The sequence below is a fragment of the Gopherus evgoodei genome, chromosome 1 (assembly GCF_007399415.2).
Source record: "Gopherus evgoodei ecotype Sinaloan lineage chromosome 1, rGopEvg1_v1.p, whole genome shotgun sequence".
Taxonomy (NCBI): domain Eukaryota; kingdom Metazoa; phylum Chordata; order Testudines; family Testudinidae; genus Gopherus; species Gopherus evgoodei.
The window spans coordinates 320,406,133-320,426,842 of NC_044322.1; the positions used below are offsets into that span (position 1 = coordinate 320,406,133).

General features: G+C 40.6%; 1 protein-coding gene across 1 annotated transcript in view; it reads right to left on the reverse strand.

Moving 5' to 3' along the window:
• Window positions 1-20,710, reverse strand: part of CTTNBP2 (cortactin binding protein 2) — a 182,556-nt gene that overhangs the window by 158,425 nt on the left and 3,421 nt on the right. The window contains 1 exon segment of the mRNA XM_030549074.1: window positions 4,363-4,470. Coding sequence (XP_030404934.1) covers window positions 4,363-4,470 — 108 coding nt within the window.

Genomic DNA, 20,710 nt, shown 5'->3' on the forward strand with positions numbered 1-20,710 from the left:
CTTGTGTGCCATCTTCAGCACTCGTGCCATAGGTTGCCTACCCCTGGGTTAGAGTATTTAGATAAGTTAGATGTATTCAAGTCAGCAAGACCTGATAAAAAACCATACACCCTGTGGTGAATGGTAACTAGCTGATCTTGGAAACAGTGATGATCTTCGAAAACTCATGGAAGACAGGTGAAGTCTCAAAACATAATACCTATCTTTAAAAAGGGAACAGAGAGGGCCTGGGGAATCAGAAAGCAGTCAAGCTAACTTCAATACATGAACAGATACTGACACAAAATTATTTAACAATCAATTTGTAAACACCTAGAGCATAATAGAGTTATAAAAAAATAGCCTGCATGTACTGATCAAGAATAAATCATGACAAACCAACCAGTGGATGGGGGAAAGCTCTGGATGCGATACATCTTGATTTTAATAAGGCTTTTGACATAATCCCACATGACCTTCTCATACGGCAAACTAGGGAAATGTGATCTAGAGAAAATGCCTATGAGGTGGGTGCAAAACTGGTTGAGACACAGTACTCAAAGAGTAATCAATGGTTTGCAGTTATATTGGAGGACATATCTAGTGGGGCCCCATTGGGTGTTCTGATTCTGGTACTATTTGATAATTTTCATTAATGACTTGGATAATGAGTGGAGAGGATTCTTATAAAATCTGCAATGACACTAACCTGCTAAGGTTTCTATCACTTTGGAGAACAAGATTAGTATTCACAATGACTGACAAATTGTAGATTAAAAGACAAGTATTACACTTAGGAAGGAAAAAAATCAAATGCACACCCAAAATGGGGAATAACTGGCTAGGCAGCAGTACTGCTGAAAAGGATCTGGGGGTTATAGTGAACAACATACTGAATGAGTCAAAAATGCGATACAGTTGCCAAAAAAAAAAAAAAAAAAAGACTGATTTCATTCTGGGCTGTGTTAGCAGGAGTGTCAGATGTAAAACACAGGGGGTAATTGTCCTACTCTACTAGACACTGGGGAGACCTCACCTGAAGTATTGTGTCCACTTTTGGGTACCATACTTTTCGAAAGATGTGGACAAACTGGAGAAGGAGTCCAGAGGAGAGTGACAAAAAATGAACAGTTTAAAAAAACCTGACCTATGCCCAGATTTTACACCCTTTTACCATGTTTAATCTTGAGAAAATCTGGTGGGGAGCAGGGATGGGGGAGGGAAGGAGCTGACAGCCCTTAGCATATTTGAAGACTGTTACAAAAAGGATGGTGATCCATTGTTCATGTCCACTGATGGTAGGACAAGAAATAATTGGCTTAATCTGCAGGATAGTTAAGCACTGGAATAAGTGTTGAAGGGAGGTTGTGGAATTCCCATTGTTGTGTTTTATTTAACCTATTAAAAATCTCCCTGTCAGATGATCTAGGTTTACTTAGTCCTCCATCAGCACAGGGAGTTGCACTTGATGACCTCGAGGTCCCATCTAGCCTTATGTTTCTATGATTCTACGTTGTAGACTAGTGTAATATAGCCGATGTGTGCTGTTAGCATGTGTACCATTACAACACTCTGAGCAGTAGAATCAACTGCCCATGAATGTGTATGAGAAAGGAGAAAGCACTAAAATATCCTATTTGCACTTCTTTATTTTTAGTTTACCTTAACTTGGCAGTCAGAGCACAAGATCTGAAATAAGACAGCGAGACAAAACAAGGCAGTGCATTTCTGGGAGTGCATGCACCTCAACATCCCAGACTAAAGTATTCCACAGTGCAGTAATACTCTAGAAACATATTGCCTTTAGTGTTCTATTGCCATTAAAAATTAAAATTGTATTTCATAAAAGAAAGGCCATGTCCAGGCACTTGATAGTTATTAATATAGGTATATCAGTAACAGCTATTTAGACAGCTCCACCTGTAGCAAGTGGTCGAAAGCCTAAAGCAATTCTTGAAAAACTAACTCATAGGTATTGTATTGTGACATTACAGTTGAAAGTGTTATTGAAGTACCTGATAACCATTATATACACATCACACACCCCTCTAACATCTAGTATGACGCATACTCCACTACATTGGGTGGTCTCTTTAGAAAACCTTAAAGGATGTACATTTGCTGATATCTAGCCAACTGTAATTTTGCTATAAATTGAAGTAATTTATAAAGATCTTTATTTTGTTACTAAAGGTTTATTTCGATATTCTTCATTACATTTTCTTGCATTAATGAACAAGTTATATATTCATCAGATGAGGATCAAAGTTTGTCCACAGTTTCTAGCCAGCTCTGGCATTAGACTGGGGTAGAAAACATGCACTAATGTGTGTTTGCAGAGCACCTTTCACAATGAGGCCCTAAACAAAACTGGGTCCCAGGGTTTAAAAAATCCTGGCATACACTTTTTTCTATATTGACACGACCTTTCCATTTCATCTCCACTCCCACTTCAGAAGACTGGCAATGCCCACTAAACATTTGTTACATCCAAACATTGAGACTGCTGAAGCAAATGAAGACTGGATTGAATTTAATATATTTTTTAAATTTGTGATTAGTCATGAGATTAAAAAAATGAGTAGGTTTTAATTGCATTGTTAAACAAAAACAGAATACCACTAATTTAAATATTTGTGGATGTTTTCTACATGTTCAAATATATTGATTTAAATTACAACACAATACATAATTTACAGTGCTCACTTTATTATTTTGATTAAATATTTGAACAGAAAAGAAATTTTTACACTGTGAATATTTGTAATCAGAATAATAAAGTGAGCACTGTACACTATATCCTGTGTTGTAATTTAAATCAATATTTGAAAAATGTAGAAATACACTCAAAAATATTGAATAAATGTAAATTGGTATTATTGCTTAACAGTGTGAAAAGCTACGATTCATTTAATTGAGTTAATTTGTTTTGAGTTAATCACCTGAATTAACTGTGATAGACAGCCCTTTAAAATTATTCCCACCTATTGCAAATGGAGTATGATGTAACATAACATTCTCTTTAAATTCCATTATTTTGCTATTTACCCCATGCTCTACCCCAGGGGTCAGCAACCTTTCAGAAGTGCTGCACCGAGTCTTCATTTATTCACTCTAATTTAAGGTTTAGTGTGCCAGCAATACATTAACGTTTTTAGAAGGTCTCTTTCTATAAGTCTATAATATATAACTAAACTATTGTAAGTAAAGTAAATAAGGTTTTTTAAATGTTTTAGAAGCTTCATTTAAAAATTAAATTAAAATACAGAGCCCTCTGGAGTGGTGGCCAGGACCAGGGCAGTGAGAGAGCCACTGAAAATTAGCTCGCATGCCGCCTTTGGCACATGTGCCACAGGTTGCCTACCCCTGCTCTACCCTTTCAAATTCAATTACACCTCTACCTTGATAACACGCTGTCCTTGGGAGCCAAAATAAATCTTACTGCATTATAGGCGAAACCATGTTATATTGAACTTGCCTGGTCCACCCAGAGCACTGCTTTACCACGTTGTATCCAAATTTATTTATACCTGGTGGCTTTATATCGAGGTACCGGTGTACTGCATATTTTATTACGGTGGTTTGGGAACAAAGAGATTATCTCTTCAGACCCTAGCACTCTCAAAATGCTTTCTTGGCTAAGTGGTAAAGAGCCCTACACATCACAATTTATACCTTTTTACTAAAGGTACGTCTACACTATCCGCCAGATCGGTGGGCAGCAATCAGTCCAGCAGGGGTCGATTTATCGCATCTAGACGTGATAAAGCAATCCCCGAGCACTCTTCCATCGACTCACGTACTCCACCGCCACGAGAGGCGCAGGCTAGGGTGACCAGATTCTAACTGTAAAATATCAGGGTGGCACCTTTTTAATTGTTATGCTCACCCATCTGGGTCTTCAGCGGAGGGTCCTTCAGCCTCTGACTGTCTTCGGCGGAGGGTAATAAGTCTTGCTGCCAAAGACAGAAGCACCCACCATCAAAATGTGGCCAGAGACCGTCCGCAACTAAGGGACCCACCGGATGGGCGAGTTACAAAAAAGCCTGAAACAAAATATTGGGACAAATGGCATCCTAACCGTACTTCAGGACAAACTTCTCAAAATCAGGACTATCCCGATTTTATCAGGACTTCTGGTCACCCTAGCTCAAGCACAGTCAATGGGGGAGCAGCAGCAGTCGACTCACCGCAGTGAAGACACCGCGGTGAGTAGGTCTAAGTACGTCAACTTCAGCTATGTTATTCACATAGCTGAAGTTGCATAACTTGCATTGATTCCCCCTCAGCGTTGGCCAGGCCTAAGAAAGTATTACAAACCATGCTTAAAACGGGGCAGGAGGAGGAGAGGTGGAGGATATCTTAAAAAAAACAGTAACTTACCCTCAAGGCTTCAATTACAAGATCCCGTGCTTCTAGTTCCCCTTCCATTACACTAAGGAGCATCCGCAGTTCTGGCTTGCTCAGATTATCCACATCAAACTCTCTTTTCTGTAAGAGAAGTACAGTTGATGAAAGAATACACTATTTAAATGCAGGTATGATGGTTACAGTAGGAGAGGGAAACTAAGATAAAACTGCAAAGCAAAAACAAAAAAGAAAGAAAGGGCATGACAGTGCTAGTTTCTGTCAGCATTTCCACCAGACCATATTTTTCTAAGGTTTATTATTGTGTTGTAAAGATTTGACATGATCTGAATTGTGACAATCAGGGTCAAGGTGAGTATCAAGCAGTTTTACCCCTTTTTATTCAAGATGAAGTGTGATGAGTTTACCAGTATATGTTGTTTTCAAACCATTTTTCTTTCAAAGGGCCAACTCCTGCAAAGACTTACGCATGCGCTTAACTTTAGGCAAGGGTAGTCCCACTGAAGTCAAATTTAAAGTTAAGCATTTGTATTTTAGCTGTCTTGGGGCTTCACATTGTCAACTAAAAGTCTGCAAAATAAAACTTATTTTTCATCCTATTAAATGATTCCATATACAGTGTCTCAGGGCAATTACACAAAAAGAAAGTTAAAATCAAGTTCACAAAAGGGGGGAGGGGGAGAAAAGACTAGTAGGGCAGGCAAACGAAAACACTCCCAACCACAGAAAAGCTTCTGTGAACAGATGAGGCCTGCCCTACAGGTGAAAAAAAAAAAAAAAGTACTTTCAGACCAACAAGAGAAATTTAATTCCACAGCTAAGATCCTGCCACTAAAAATTGCCCAACAGCCCCTGGATAAATCAACTACTGGTCAACCCATCTAATAAGAGACAGGCAACAAAAGCAATTAAAAAAATGCATGTAAAATTTGTGTGAGTAGATGCTGAAATAATTGTTTAGAGTGCTGATTAATAAAAGGAGACATGATACGGGTGAAAACTGCGCAATAGAGATAAGGGGAAAAAAAAAAAAAAAAAAAAAAAGGAAATTCTATTCCCCTTCCTCCCAAAAAAAAGGAGCAAAAGGGCATTAAAATGAAATTGAAAGATACATTAAAAAAAAAATCAATTAGAGGAAGTATTTTTATGTTTTAAACCCCACAATTAGCTTGTGGAACTCATTGCCAAAAAGACACCACTGAAGCAAAGCAGCCAGCTGAATACAAAAACAAGACCAGACTTTATCTTATCAAAGACATCATCCACAGTTATATAGTAAAATAAATTTCTGCATGGGGAATAAATCCTCATGTTTCAGAAGCAGCCTTTGTGGTGCTCCAATGACATGGGGCCCCAGGCAATTGCCCTGGTTGCTACCCCTCAATGCTGGCCCTGGCTTTTATATGAAGAAAGCAAGCTGTGGCACAGCTGGGCCATAGAGTTTTTGAACAGCATGTCGGGGGGGTTCTCAGAAAGAAAAAAGTTGAGAACCCCTACTCTATAGTACTCACTGTAGTAAAAGAGCACATTATAATAATGGCAGAAAGAAAGGAGGGTCAGGGCAAAGCTGGGAGGCAAGATCAAACCAGTATCTTAGATGCCTATATACAAATGCAAGAAGTATGGGTAATAAGCAGGAAGAACTGGAAGTGTTAATAAATAAATACAACTATGATATTGTTGGCATTACTGAAACTTGGTGGGATAATACACATGACTGGAATGTTGGTGTGGATGGGCATAGTTTGCTCAGGAAGGATAGACAGGGGAAAAAGGGAGGAGGTGTTGCCTTATATATTAAAAATGTACACACTTGGACTGAGGTAGAGATGGACATAGGAGACGGGAGTGTTGAGAGTCTCTGGGTTAGGCTAAAAGGGGTAAAAAACACGGGTGATGTCGTGCTGAGAGTCTACTACAGGCCACCTAATCAGGTGGAAGAGGTGAATGAGGCTTTTTTCAAACAACTAACAAAATCATCCAAAGCCCAAGATTTGGTGGTGATGGGGGACTTCAACTATCCAGATATATGTTGGGAAAATAACACCGCGGGGCAGAGACTATCCAATAAGTTCCTGGACTGCATTGCAGACAACTTTTTATTTCAGAAAATTGAAAAAGCTACTGGGGGGAAGCTGTTCTAGATTTGATTTTAACAAATAGGAAGGAACTTGTTGAGAATTTGAAAGTAGAAGGAAGCTTGGGTGAAAGTGATCATGAAATAATAGAGTTTGCAATTCTAAGGAAGGGTAGAAGGGAGTACAGCAAAATAGAGACAATGGATTTCAGGAAGGCGGATTTTGGTAAGCTCAGAGAGCTGATAGGTAAGGTCCCATAGGAATCAAGACTGAGGGGAAAAACAACTGAGGAGAGTTGGCAGTTTTTCCAAAGGGACGCTATTAAGGGCCCAAAAGCAAGCTATTCCAATGGTTAGGAAAGATAGAAAATCTGGCAAAAGACCACCTTGGCTTAACCACGAGATCTTGCATGACCTACAAAATAAAAAGGAGTCATATAAAAAATGGAAACTAGGTCAGATTACAAAGGACGAATATAGGCAAATAACACAGGAATGCAGAGGCAAGATTAGAAAAGCAAAGGCACAAAATGAGCTCAAACTAGCTATGGGAATAAAGGGAAACAAGACGACTTTTTATCAATACATTAGAAGCAAGAGGAAGACCAAGGACAGGGTAGGCCCACTGCTCAGTGAGGAGGGGGAAACAGTAACGAGAGACTTGGAAATGGCAGAGATACTTAATGACTTCTTTGTTTCGGTCTTCACTGAGAAGTCTGAAGGAATGTCTAATATAGTGAATGCTTACGGGAAGAGGGTAGGTCTAGAAGATAAAATAAAAAAAGAGCAAGTAAAAAATCACTTAGAAAAGTTAGATGCCTGCAAGTCACCAGGGCCTGATGAAATGCATCCTAGAATACTCAAGGAGTTAATAGAGGAGGTATCTGAGCCTCTAGCTATTATCTTTGGGAAATCATGGGAGACGGGGGAGATTCCAGAAGACTGGAAGGGGGCAAATATAGTGCCCATCTATAAAAAGGGAAATAAAAACAACCCAGAAAACTACAGACCAGTTAGTTTAACTTCTGTGCCAGGGAAGATAATGGAGCAGGTAATTAAAGAAATCTGCAAACACTTGGAAGGTGGTAAGATGATAGGGAATAGCCAGCATGGATTTGTAAATAACAAATCGTGTCAAACTAATCTGATAGCATTCTTTGATAGGATAACGAGCCTTGTGGATAAGGGAGAAGCGGTGGATGTGATATACCTAGACTTTAGTAAGGCATTTGATACGGTCTCGCATGATATTCTTATAGATAAACTAGGAAAGTACAATTTAGATGGGGCTACTATAAGGTGGGTGCATAACTGGCTGGAGAACCATACTCAGAGAGTAGTTATTAATGGCTCCCAATCCTGCTGGAAAGGTATAACAAGTGGGGTTCTGCAGGGGTCTGTTTTGGGACCGGCTCAGTTCAGTATCTTCATCAACGATTTAGATGTTGGCATAGAAAGTACACTTATTAAGTTTGCGGACGATACCAAACTGGGAGGGATTGCAACTGCTTTGGAGGACAGGGTCAAAATTCAAAACGATCTGGACAAATTGGAGAAATGGTCTGAGGTAAACAGGATGAAGTTCAATAAAGATAAATGCAAAGTGCTCCACTTAGGAAGGAACAATCAGTTTCACACATACAGAATGGGAAGAGACTGTCTAGGAAGGAGTATGGCAGAAAGAGATCTAGGGGTCATAGTGGACCACAAGCTTAATATGAGTCCACAGTGTGATACTGTTGCAAAAAAAAAAAAAAAAAAAAAAGGCAAATGTGATTCTGGGATGCATTAACAGGTGTGTTGTAAACAAGACACGAGAAGTCATTCTACTGCTTTACTCTGGGCTGGTTAGGCCTCAACTGGAGTATTGTGTCCAGTTCTGGGCACCGCATTTCAAGAAAGATGTGGAGAAACTGGAGAGGGTCCAGAGAAGAGCAACAAGAATGATTAAAGGTCTTGAGAACATGACCTATGAAGGAAGGCTGAAGGAATTGGGTTTGTTTAGTTTGGAAAAGAGAAGACTGAGAGGGGACATGATAGCAGTTTTCAGGTATCTAAAAGGGTGTCATCAGGAGAAGGGAGAAAACTTGTTCTATCATTGGAGGCTAAGGTGAACAAGAAGCAATGGGCTTAAACTGCAGCAAGGGAGATTTAGGTTGGACATTAGGAAAAAGTTCCTAACTGTCAGGGTAGTTAAACACTGGAATAGATTGCCTAGGGAAGTTGTGGAATCTCCATCTCTGGAGATATTTAAGAGTATGTTAGATAAATGTCTATTAGGGATGGTCTAGACAGTATGTGGTCCTGCCATGACAGCAGGGGACTGGACTCGATGACCTCTCGAGATCCCTTCCAGTCCTAGAGCCTATGAGTCTATTATACAGATCATCAATACTAGTATACTGCCTCTACTTTCCTCCCTTCCAGCAATAAAATTCCCCTCCTTTCACACTCTCCTATATCTAATTCAGCTTTGCAGCCAGCAATACCTTCCCTATATTCCTTCTTCTACGACCTACATCTGAGCACTTCTGAACCACCATTTAATCTTATAGCAGCCTTGTGAGGTAGGGAAATATCCTTGTCTCCATTTTACAGATAGGAAATTAAGGAAGAAATTAAAGTGGTTTGTTCAGAGTCACTTTAGAAGTCCATATGGCAGAGCCAGAAACTCAACCATGATATTTTAAGACCTCATCTAGTGTTTTAACTACAAGACCATCTTTCTTCTGTACACCATATTTCCTCTCCAAGCCCATTTGGGCAGTGGTCCCCAACGTGGTACCCACGGGCACCATAGCATTTATGTGCGTCCGCCTAGTGCCCAGCAGGGGAGAGAAGCCGTGGCCCTGTGCCTGACGGGGACAGATAACTCCAGGGCTGCAGGCTGTGGGCACCAGTGTTCTCGGTCCCTGGCACGTGCGGGGCTGCGGCTTAAGCCAGAGAGAAGCCACAGCCCCGCGCCTGCCGGGGACAGAGAACTCTGGGGTTGCAGGCTGCAGGCGCCGGTGTTCTCTGTGCTCGCAGCTTCTCTCCAGATTCATGTGTTTATTAAATGATGTTTTTTGTATTATTTAATGTACAAATACAAAATAAGCCTTGAAGAACTGTTGGCGCCCACTACACTTCTGAAAACAATGTACTACTGGCCACAAAAAGGTTGGGGACCACTGCTTGAGGGTATTTCTGATAAGCATGGCCAAAGGAGGAAGGGGATGCAGCCACTAGGGGATAGTGCAGGCAGCGTGGTCGCATCCAGACCACAATTCACTGTCAAGAGCATGGGTGGCCAACCTGTGGCTCCAGAGCCACATGCTGCTCTTCAGAAGTTAATATGCAGCTCCTTGCATAGGTGCTGACTCCGGGGCTGGAGCTACAGGTGCCAACTTTCCACGGCTCAACTGCAGGTCCCACCTCCACTCTACCCCTTACCTCAAGGCCCCTGCCCCTTCCCCTGAGCCTGCTGCACCCTTGTTCCTCCCCGCTCCATCTCAGAGTCTCCTGTACACTGCAAAACAACAGACTGCGGCTGGCAGGAAGCAAGGGGAGGGAGCAGGAGTGCTAATCAGCAGGGCTGCTGGCAGGCAGGAGGTGCTAAGGGTGGGGGCTACTGATGTATCAGTGTGGCTCTTTAGCCATGTACATTGGTAAATTCTGGCTCCTTCTCAGGCTCAGGTTGGCCACCCCGGCCAAGAAGTAAAGTATGTGAAAGTTCCCCGTTAATATATTGGCAGCACATCATTGGTAAAGACTTTTAGTTACTATGAACCTTGACAAGGTGGATTGATTTAAATCAAAGCTGTTTAAAATCACCAATTTTAATTATGATTTAAACCAGCAAGCAGAAAACCTTGATTTAAACAGTTGATTTCAACTATGTTTTTGCATTTGTACTTTAGTTATTTTTCTATGGAAAGGTTTATTTGTATTTGTTTGCAACTAAATACAGCCTTTACACTAAGCAAAATGTAGCTCCAAACTATCCAAGAGGATATAATCCATCTACATATTTTAAGAAAAAATGTATATAGCTCAAATTAAGATTCAGTATCTGAATAAGTGTACACATGTTATTTAGAAAATGGTCAGTGTTGAATTTATTTTTACTTATGATATGTGCCAAGTCTCTTTGGATGGAAATTCAAAGTCAGTTAAAAATGTTTATAAATTTAATAAAACTGGATACATAAGAAAATATATTTGTCAAAAGGTTTAACAAAACATTTTGCATTTAAAGCAAACATACATTAAACAAAGTATCTGTAGTTAGTGAATTGTACTGATTGTTTCAGCTAGATCGCCTCCCTAGTTTTTTCTTTTGCAATTTATGAATTAAAAATAAGTTTTCCCTGCTTGTTCAATTTCCTATTGGTTTCTTAACTTACAGTGACTAATGCACTGTACTGAACTAGTTGAATAAACTGAAAAGAAAATATACTCTTGCAGAAGAGGCTACTGATGTCAAAAGCTAGTTTAGCATTTAAACAAACTCTGGTTCCAGATGCTTAGCCAGTGACTTCTAATAGTTCTGTGGTTTGGGTTATTTTAAAGCTTGGCAGCAAATGTACTGCTTAATAATTTGTATATTTAAATTGATTAAGAAATTATAAGAGTTAGACCTTGATTTGTCAATTTGAAATTTTAAAAAATTAAATTATTTTTTTTAAAATCCAGCCTAGTCCTTGACCAGAGTTGAGCCAGAGCAGGGCTGGCCTTAGGATTTATGGTGCCCTAGGTGAGATTATTAAACTGGTGACCCTGTGCCTGATCTGCTCTTAGCAACACAAACATAAGTTTTCCAATACTGTAAGCTTGCCACATTCATGTTATTAAAACCAGTTTAACTTAATTAAGCACACTGTAATGCTGATGGACTAGCACTAAAGAAGCAGCACTATAGAAAAAATTCTGATATGACAATGATGCAAATATATTTTTTTAATTTATCAAAATTTTATTGGAAATTTATATGAAGAGGTATTGAAACAAGATTTGTTTTTAATTAAAAGCAATCTTTCTGGCTTTTTTGGCTGCAAAATCAGTAATAATGTCATCGTATGACAAAGACAAAGTCGTGTCTTGTTCGATTGCAAGACTAGCAAGACCAGCTAAGCGTTCCTGACTCATTGTAGAGCGGAGATAGTTTTTAATGAGCTTTAGTTTTGAGAAACTCCGTTCTCCTGATGCTACTGTTACAGCAATTGTCAGCAGAATACGAGTGGCAATGTACACATCAGGATATATGTCAACAAGTTTGCGGGTATGAATAAACTGTACAATGTTCATCACCAATTTTGCATGTGGCAACACTGATGACAGTGTACTCAATTCTTCGTACAGTTCAAGTCCATTTAAATCAAAACTATCATCGTGCTTCAGGAGGCTCTCTAGGTTCTTGCACTTTGTCATTAGTTGCTCTTGTTTTCCTATTTCATTGAATTTAGTTATGTCATACAAAAATCCAAACTGTTCATGGTGTACTTGCAAGGTATTAAACCTTTCATCAACAGCAGATACTGCTTTATCCATCACAACATTAAAAAATTCAACCTCAAATTTCTTTTCTGGGTCATCTATGGGCATGATCTGCTGTACAGATTCTTCACAAAGAAGTGTCCCTGGCCTTTTTGACTCATATTAACTATGTATTTACTTTATGAAAGTTGGAGAAAACATTGTGAAAACGTAAAACATTGGCTGCCCAAATTCTGGGCTGGCAAAAGTTATACTGACTCACGGGGGAAAAAAAAAAAAAAAAAAGCAGGAGAATCTTAGTACAACATATGGTCACTCTATACCAGAGGTCTGCAACCTTTCAAAAGTGGTGTGCCAAGTTCACTGTAATTTAAGGTTTCTCGTGCCAGTAATACATTTTAATGTTTGTAGAAGGTTTCTCTCTCTGTCTATATTATATAAACAAACTATTGTTATTATCTGAGGTCTTGGCCACCGGTCCTGCTCAGGCCACTGCCAGATGAGTAAATGAAACCCCAAACCAGCAGCGGGCTGGTGGCTGGAACCCTAGACAAGGATCCCAGGCCCCGCTCAGCCCGCTGCTGGTCTGGGGTTCTGACCACCAACTCCTGCCAGCCAGGATCCCGGCCGCCAACCCTCCCTCAGCCCGCTACCAGCCTGGGATTCTGCTCACCCAGGCTGGCAGGAGGTAGAGTGGGGCTGGCGGCTGAGCTCCTGACTGGCAAGGGGCCGGCAGCCGGAATCCCAGAGTAGCAGTAGGCTGAGTGCTGCTGGCACCCCAGACTGGCAGCAGACTGAGCCACTCAACCCCCCACCGGCCCTGCTCAGCCCACTGCCGGCTGAGTGAATGGAACCCCAGGCTGACAGCAGGTTGAGTGGTTCAGCTGGCCTGCTCAGCCCACTGCCAGCCTGGGATTCCTTGGGGGTCCCCAGGCCAGCAGCAGGTGCTGAGTGGGGCCGACAGCTGGAATCCCAGCTGGCAATAGGGCAGCAGCCGGAACCCCAGAGCAGTGATGGGCTGAGCCGCTCAGCCTGCTGCTGCATACCATCAAAAATCAGCTCACCTGCCTCCTTTAAACATGTGTGCCATAGGTTGCCAACCCCTGATTTATACACTAGTAAGGAGATGAGCATATTACAGTTGTTGGAGGGCTCTTATCAGGAGTAAGAGGCTATAGGAAAGTCAGACAACATTTTTTGTTTCTCTGATGAAAACTGGCCCACTCCCTGCCTCAAACCAAACGTGTCACTAATAATTGTCAACAACTTAATTTTCTGTTTTTGGCTAAGATATTGATTTATTTATTTTTTTTAAATATTGAAATTGGATTCAGGATTGTTAGCAAGAATTTTTGGTAAACAAAGTTGTTAAATGACAATCTAAATGGCAACACAGTACTGCTTTCATGCTTGGCTCACCCCCTAGCCTGCTGGTCCAACAGCTGCAGTAGAGGAGGAGATAGGTGGAAAACTGCAGGACCTCAAAATCCACCTCTTGGGGTGCAGAGTGGCAACAGCAGCAGCAAACCCTCAGGTCCAATCACACGCCAATGGGCACCACCACCAGCCTTACGGACCATGGTGAAGTTAGCACAGCATCTGATCTCATGGACGGGGCAGCCATGGAGCCACAGCAGCTCATCCTGCCCTGTGCAGCTCCCCCCGGATGAGATGGAACGCTGGCAGCTGCCAGCCCGGGGAGAGGCGCTCCCCAGCTAGGGTGGCCAGATCCAGATGTCCTGATTTTATAGGGCCAGTCCCGATATTTGGGGCTTTGTCTTACATAGGCACCAATTACCCCCACCTAGAGTAACCAGACTGAAAGTGTGAAAAATCAAGACAGGGATGGGGGGAGAGGGGGTAAAAGGAGCCTATATAAGAAAAAGACCCCAAAATTGGGACTGTCCCTATAAAATAGGGATATCTGATCACTGTACCCCAATCCCCTATCCTGATTTTTCACACATCTGGCTAACCCCAGCCAAGCCCTGTGTGACATTCCAATCCTGGCTGCCTGCTGAGGAAAATGAAAGTAACTCACTTCATTCCTCAGCAGGCAGCCAGCCAGCCCTCCCCCCACCTATCCCCCAGCACCTCACCCAACCCAGCCCTGACGGAGGGGAGGGAGGAGAGAGAGAGGGGTGCTCCTGGGGAGGAGGGAGAAAGGAGGGGGTGCTCCGTGGGGCAGGGGGAGAAGAATGGATGTTATGGGGGACAACAAAGGATACTGGTTCCAGAGCCACAGAGCCTGCCTCACCTCACCTCAGCCGGGGGGGGGGAGGGGGGAAAGAGTTGCACTCACAGGTGAGCTCCTTTCCCAACTCCAACCCCTACCCCTTCCCCTTCCCAGAGACCCCAGCAGACAATCCCATTCCTCAGACTGTGCTGCATTCGGCTCTCTCTAGGACCCAGCAGCCCTTCTTCTACACTGTCTGGGCTGCCTGCAGAGAGTGGTGCCCCCAGGCAGAGTGAGGCCCTACGCGGCTGCCTATTCTGCCTATGACTAAGGATGGCCCTGAGCCAGAGACATATGTGAAAAGTTTCTTATCCCACCAATAACCTGAGACATCTATTCAACACAAAGGATGTAATTATGAGCATTTTAAATGGGGACCTGATCAGGTGATGTACTTTTTTTTAAAAAGTAAATTCTTTCATGACATGAACCAGAGCATAAACATGGTAGCAGCAATGGGTGGTTAAGAGGGTCAACTGGTCATATTAAACTAAGTTTAGCTACAATAATACACAAAGAAAAAGAGCCAGAACCTATTTCTTAAGTAATTTTCTGCAGTGTTTTATTCTGAAAGCTTTTTTATTCTTAGAGGAAGGAGATGATTAAGGATTAAAAATCCTTATCTTCTTAGCTGTATTTGACTACTGGCCAGTCAAGTTTTTCTTGATAATTGAAGTCTGAATTTCCAATAGGACAACAGATATAAAACATACTGTACTTTGTATCAGGGGTTCTCAAACTGGGGTTTGGGACCCCTCAGGGGGTCGTGAAGTTAGAATATGGGGGGGGGGGTCCATGAGCTGTCAGCCTGCACCTAAACCTCACTTTGCATCCAGCATTTATAATGGTGTTAAATTTTTTTTTTTTAAATACACTTAATTGGGCGGGGGGGAGGGTTGCTCATTCAGAGGCTTGCTATGTGAAAAGGTCACCAGCACAGAAGTTTGAGAGCCACTGATTTATATGGTTATATTTTACATTTGAACTACTTAAAAAAATTCAGAATTGGCAAAAGCAGCTTGTACAATTTTTGGGGTTTGAAGTTTTAAAAAAATGCAAGTGGTGCAAGAGAAAAAGCAGCTCAGATGATATTTGGAGGGGGGGGGGGGGGAGTATTCCCTGGCTTTGGATTTATAAAATAAGAAAATTGCTTGACCTAATTAATTGCATCTCTTTACAGAAAAGATTTGTGTAATTATACAGTATTGCACCAGATCTGTAACAGTACTCTTGACTGTCTTCTTTAATAATAAAAGAAGTGGGCCATCCACTCAAACTTATTCATGTACAATATTTTACACCCCTCAATGGCCAGCATGCAACCCAGTTGGCCGTGCCAGGGCTACTTGACTGGACAAATAAATCCATGCATTTCCCCCGATTACCTCATGTTGGTATAATCAGATTTAAAAAAAAAAAAATCCTATCAACTAACTCCCACACATTTCCCTACCTGCCACTTCTTGGAAGCAGGATGTATTCAACATAACAGACTTGCTTAGGTTTTTGTTTTGCCTCAGTATCTGTTGCAGTTACCTGAACTATCATATAAGCACCAGTACCCACAATCCTGCCTCTGTTTATAAAGATAGGCAAGAAGTGGGCAGGAGAAGGTGGAGAAATTGGAAGTATTGAGAAAATAAAAGGGAAGGAGTTGGGCAGGCAGGGAGCAAGCAGTACAGTTGCTTTTTTCTGATTAGTGAATGATTGTATTAATATAAATAAAATTGCTTAGTGAGAACTATTGCCTTTCAGGCTGAAAAAGCAACTTCCCTAATATACTGAGCCTTGAGCAAGGGGCATTATAATCAACAGGACAACAGTTTTTGTGCCAGCCAATATATTCTACATTAGTGGCTCTCCACTCATGTGTCCTCTGAGACTTAATTACAATACTTCTAGCACTGAGCCTGAAGCCGCCATTCCAACATACTGGTTTTACAACAGATGTATGAATAGGTTGCTCCAGGGTGAAATTTAGCATACGAGACCTAAACACACAGGAAAAGTTTTATTCCCCTGCCTCAAACTAAATTTGTAAGAAGTCTGTTCAGATGCAGTCTGAGTGTTCTAGGATGCCATGTCATTTTTTAAAATTCAGTTCTGCAAGAAGTTAGTGTTGCCTAGCAGCTGATAGAGTCATTAAACCACACAACTAATTAGCTCAGCCCCACCCAATTTGCTGGGTTCCCATTGCCAACATTAGTACAGCCTAATTGCTAACCTGCATCTTCATAGATCAAGGCAGAAGCACTACCAACAGTCAAACAAAATCAGAAGCTCTAATCAGAATCTTTGATTTTCCTTTTATCCACAGAGGAATGTTTGGTTAGGAGCTACTAGCCTTATTTCTTATTGTATATAGGGCCCTATCAAATACATGGCCATGAAAAAAATGTGTCATGGACTCTGAAATCTGGTGTTTTGGGTGCTTTTACCCTGTACTATATAAATTTTACAGGGAGACCAGGGTTTCTCAAATTGGGGGTCCTGACCCGAGGGTATTGCGGGGGGGGGGTCACAAGGGTATTGTGGGGGTGGGGGAGTGTCATAGTATTCCACCCTTACTTCACTGCCTTCAGAGCTGGGTGGCTGGAGAGCAGTGGTTGTCGGCCGGATGCTCAGCTCTGAAGGCAACACAGTCACCGCCAACAGCGCAGAAGTAAGGGTAGCTCTCCCCTCCCTCCCCCACATACAATAACCTTGTGATCCCCCACACACAAATCCTTTTTTGGATCAGGAACCCTACAATTACAACAGTGAAATTTCAGATTTAAATAGCTGAAATTATGAAATTTTTAAAATCCTATGACCATGAAATTGACCAAAATGGACCATGATTTTGGTAGGGCCCTAGTTATGACATATGAAGAGGACCCTAGTGCTTCTCCCCATCACCTGAAACTGATGGATGCTGGTCAGAGAGAAGGACATTCTGAAATCCTGAATTAATTTAGGGAGGAGGTGGTGTTGGACAGGCACTGGTGGCACTTTACTCCAGAGATGTTTTGAGGGAGGAGCAGGTGACCCAGAAACAGAGTTCAAGTGCTCACTTCAGATCAGCTGGAAGGCTCTTGCTAACAAGCAAAATCTGAGTTCTGTGAGACTAGAGAAAACCAGGGGGAGACTAACTGTGGAATTTGTTTCCTTATTCATCAGTCTGCTAAATACTGAGACACTGATCCTGCAGATACTTGTGTGCTTAACCATAAACACAGTGAGGAAATCCACTGAAGTCAATCAGCTAGGACTGTCAAGCAATTAAAAATAATTTGATTAATTGCACTGTTAAATACTACAATACTATTTAAATATTTGATTTTTTTCTACATTTCCAAATATACTGATTTCAATTACAACACAGAATACAAAGTGTACAGTACTCACTTTGCAAATTTGAAATAAAAATATACTGTAAAGAAATAGTATTTTCAGTTCACCTAATATCAGTACAGTAGTGCAATCTATCATGAATGCAGAACTTACAAATGTCAAATTGTTTTATATGTAATTTGACATTTGCAAGTTCAATTTGTGATAGAGATTGCACTACAGTACTGATATTAGGTGAATTGAAATACTATTTGTTTTTTACAGTGCAAGTATTTGAAATAAAAATATAAAGTGAGCACTGTACACTTTGTATTCTGTGTTGTAATTGAAATCAGTATATTCGGAAATGTAGAAAACATCCAAAAATATTTTGAGTTAATCACGAGTTAACAGCAATTAATTGACAGCCCTACAGTCAACCACTCTTAGTGCACAAAATTAAGCAAGTTTAAGTCTTTCAGGGTCCCACGGCCTGAGTTTAATTTTCCAGGGTTTATTTGTTCATTCGTACTTTTGCTTACGTGGGTGGGGTTTTAGTCAAATACTGGAGGATTGGGTTTTGGTGTGTATTTTTTTAAAAAAAACAAAACACTGACTAAATTGACTAGAGGGACAAGGCGGGTAAACAAATTTGTGTTTTATTATGTGCACAGAGATTGAAGTATGTATTTTCAATAAATCAAAGCCAAACAAAATAAATGCAAAAACAGCAGAAAGATTTATCTTCAAAACTACCCATGTAACCAAAGATGTTCTCATAACTGAGAAACATTTTTATGAAACTATTCTTTAAATGACCATGTTTACACCAGTTAGTTTACATGCAATGCTAATCCAGTTTGTCACCAAAAATTACATTAAAAATAAGTAATTTCTAAAGCAAATACTACATGATTAGATCTAGAACAGTTACAAGTGTTAGTACCCTGTGTTCGGTTTCTGCAGTTACTGGAGGTTTCAGTTATCTAATTTGCCTGGCAGATGATATCAGAATATCAGAGTTGGAATGGACCTCAGGAGTTCATCTAGTCCAACTGCCTGCTCAAAGGTAGTCTCAGCCTTACTTTTACAACTGTTTTAAATCTTTCAACATTTCCATTTTGGGGGGAGGAGAAGGCAGGCCCCCCAAAATAAAAAAAAGTTTGACAAATTTAGTGATTTAGTGACAAAATTTAGTGAAAAAAATTCTATGTTTCAGTGAAAAGCTGTAGAATTTCTTCATGAGAAATTTTCTATATTTTTCCAACCAGCTCTAAATTTTTAATTCATACTACCAACATGATATAAAAACAAAGCGCATGTAAGGCTCAATTCTGAAAACACCTACACATATGCTTAACTTTAATTCACAGATTTTAAAGACAAGAGGGACCATTATGATAATCATCTAGTCTGATCTCCTGACTAAAAACAGACCAAAGAATTTTTCTCCAATTTTTGGATCAAGCTCATAACTTCTGTTTGAGCTATAGCTTTCATTAAAGAAAGACATCCAGTCTTTATTTAAAGACTTCAAGTGATTGAGACTTCAACACATTCCCAGGTTTTTCCATTAGTCAATTACCCTCACTGTTAAGAATGCGCCTTATTTCTTGTACAGACACCCCCCAGGTTACGCAAACGCAACTTACACAAATCTGCATTTACAGAAAAATTTGTAAGCCAGAAATAGTTGGTTTTTCTGGCACAAGGGTCAGGTGTACATTTCCTATTAGGGTGACCAGATGTCCTGCTTTTATAGGGACAATCTTGATTTTTGAGTCTCTCTCTTATACAGGCTCCTATTACCCACCCACCCCCGTCCCGATTTTTCACACTTGCTGTCTGGTCATCCTATTTCCGACTTACACAAGTGTTCCGTTCTGGAATACCTTGCATAAGTCGGGGAGCATCTGTATGAATTTTTTCTAGCTTCAGCCTTCAACCACTGGATCTCATTACGCCTTCTAATGCTAGATTAAAAGATCCATCTACCATCAGAAATTTCTTCCTCATGTAGACACTGGTAAACTGATCAAATCGTCACTTTACCTTCTCTTGGATAAGGTAAGTAGATTGAACTTCTTTAGTCTCTCTCTAAAAGGCATGTTTGTAGCTCTTTTCTGTTTGCTTTCCAATTTGTCAACATCTTCTTCGAAGTGTTACCACCACAACTGGACACATTATGCCAGTAATGGTCTCACTAATGTAGTGTACAAAGGTATTACCACTCCCTACTCCTACTTGACATTTGCCTGCTTATGTATCCACGAATCATATCTTCCCCCTAAGCAACAGCATTGTACTGGGAGCTCATGTTCAGTTGGTTATCTACCAAGACCCATAGGTCATTTTCAGAGTCACTATTTTGCAGGATACAGTTTCTCATCTCAGAAGTATGATCTGCATTCTTTGTTCCTATATTATGCTGTTGCATTTGGTGGTGTCAAAACATGCTTCAAACGAGGTAAGCTTTTAAAGTGAGCCGGTCAGTCTGGATAACTAATTTATCCAGGTCATTATTTAGCACTAAGTCTTCTGGAAATTTTCCCATCAATTACTGCATATTTTCTTCCAAATTATGGATAAAGATATTAGATAGCATGGAGCCAAGAACAGATCCCTGTCAGACCCCACCAGAAATACCTCAATACCATGACGTTTCCCCATTTACAATTACTTTGTGATCTATCCATTTTTGATCTATTTAACTGAAGCTGTATTTTATATATTGCTTTTTTAAATATCTAAGAATATCATGTGAGACTGAGACAAATGCCTTTCAGAAGGCTAAGTATATTATGCCACGGTTACCTACAGCAACCATTCTTGTGATCTGATTAAAGTTTAAGACCTATTTTCCATAAAAAATGTAGATTAGCATAAATTATGCTAATCATCTTAATTCTTTATCAATAGCATCCCATATCGGTCTTCCCTTGATTTTGCTGGGGATCGATGTCAGGTTAATCGATCTATAGTTTCCTGGGTCATCTCATTTACCTTTTCAAAATATTGCTGCAACATTAGTTTTCCTAGTCGTCTTGGAACTTCCATTGTGTTACAAGTTTTGTTGTTTTCTCAAACCACCCACACACAATACTAATGGCTCAGAGAGCTCCTCAGCCAATTTTTACTACTCTTAGTTAAGAGATATGCAGTCCTGCAGATTCAAAAATGTTTAACTTTAATAGTCACTTTAATATTTAACATCCTCACTAGTTACAGCGTAATGAAATTCTTCCTATTACATCAGTAAGGTG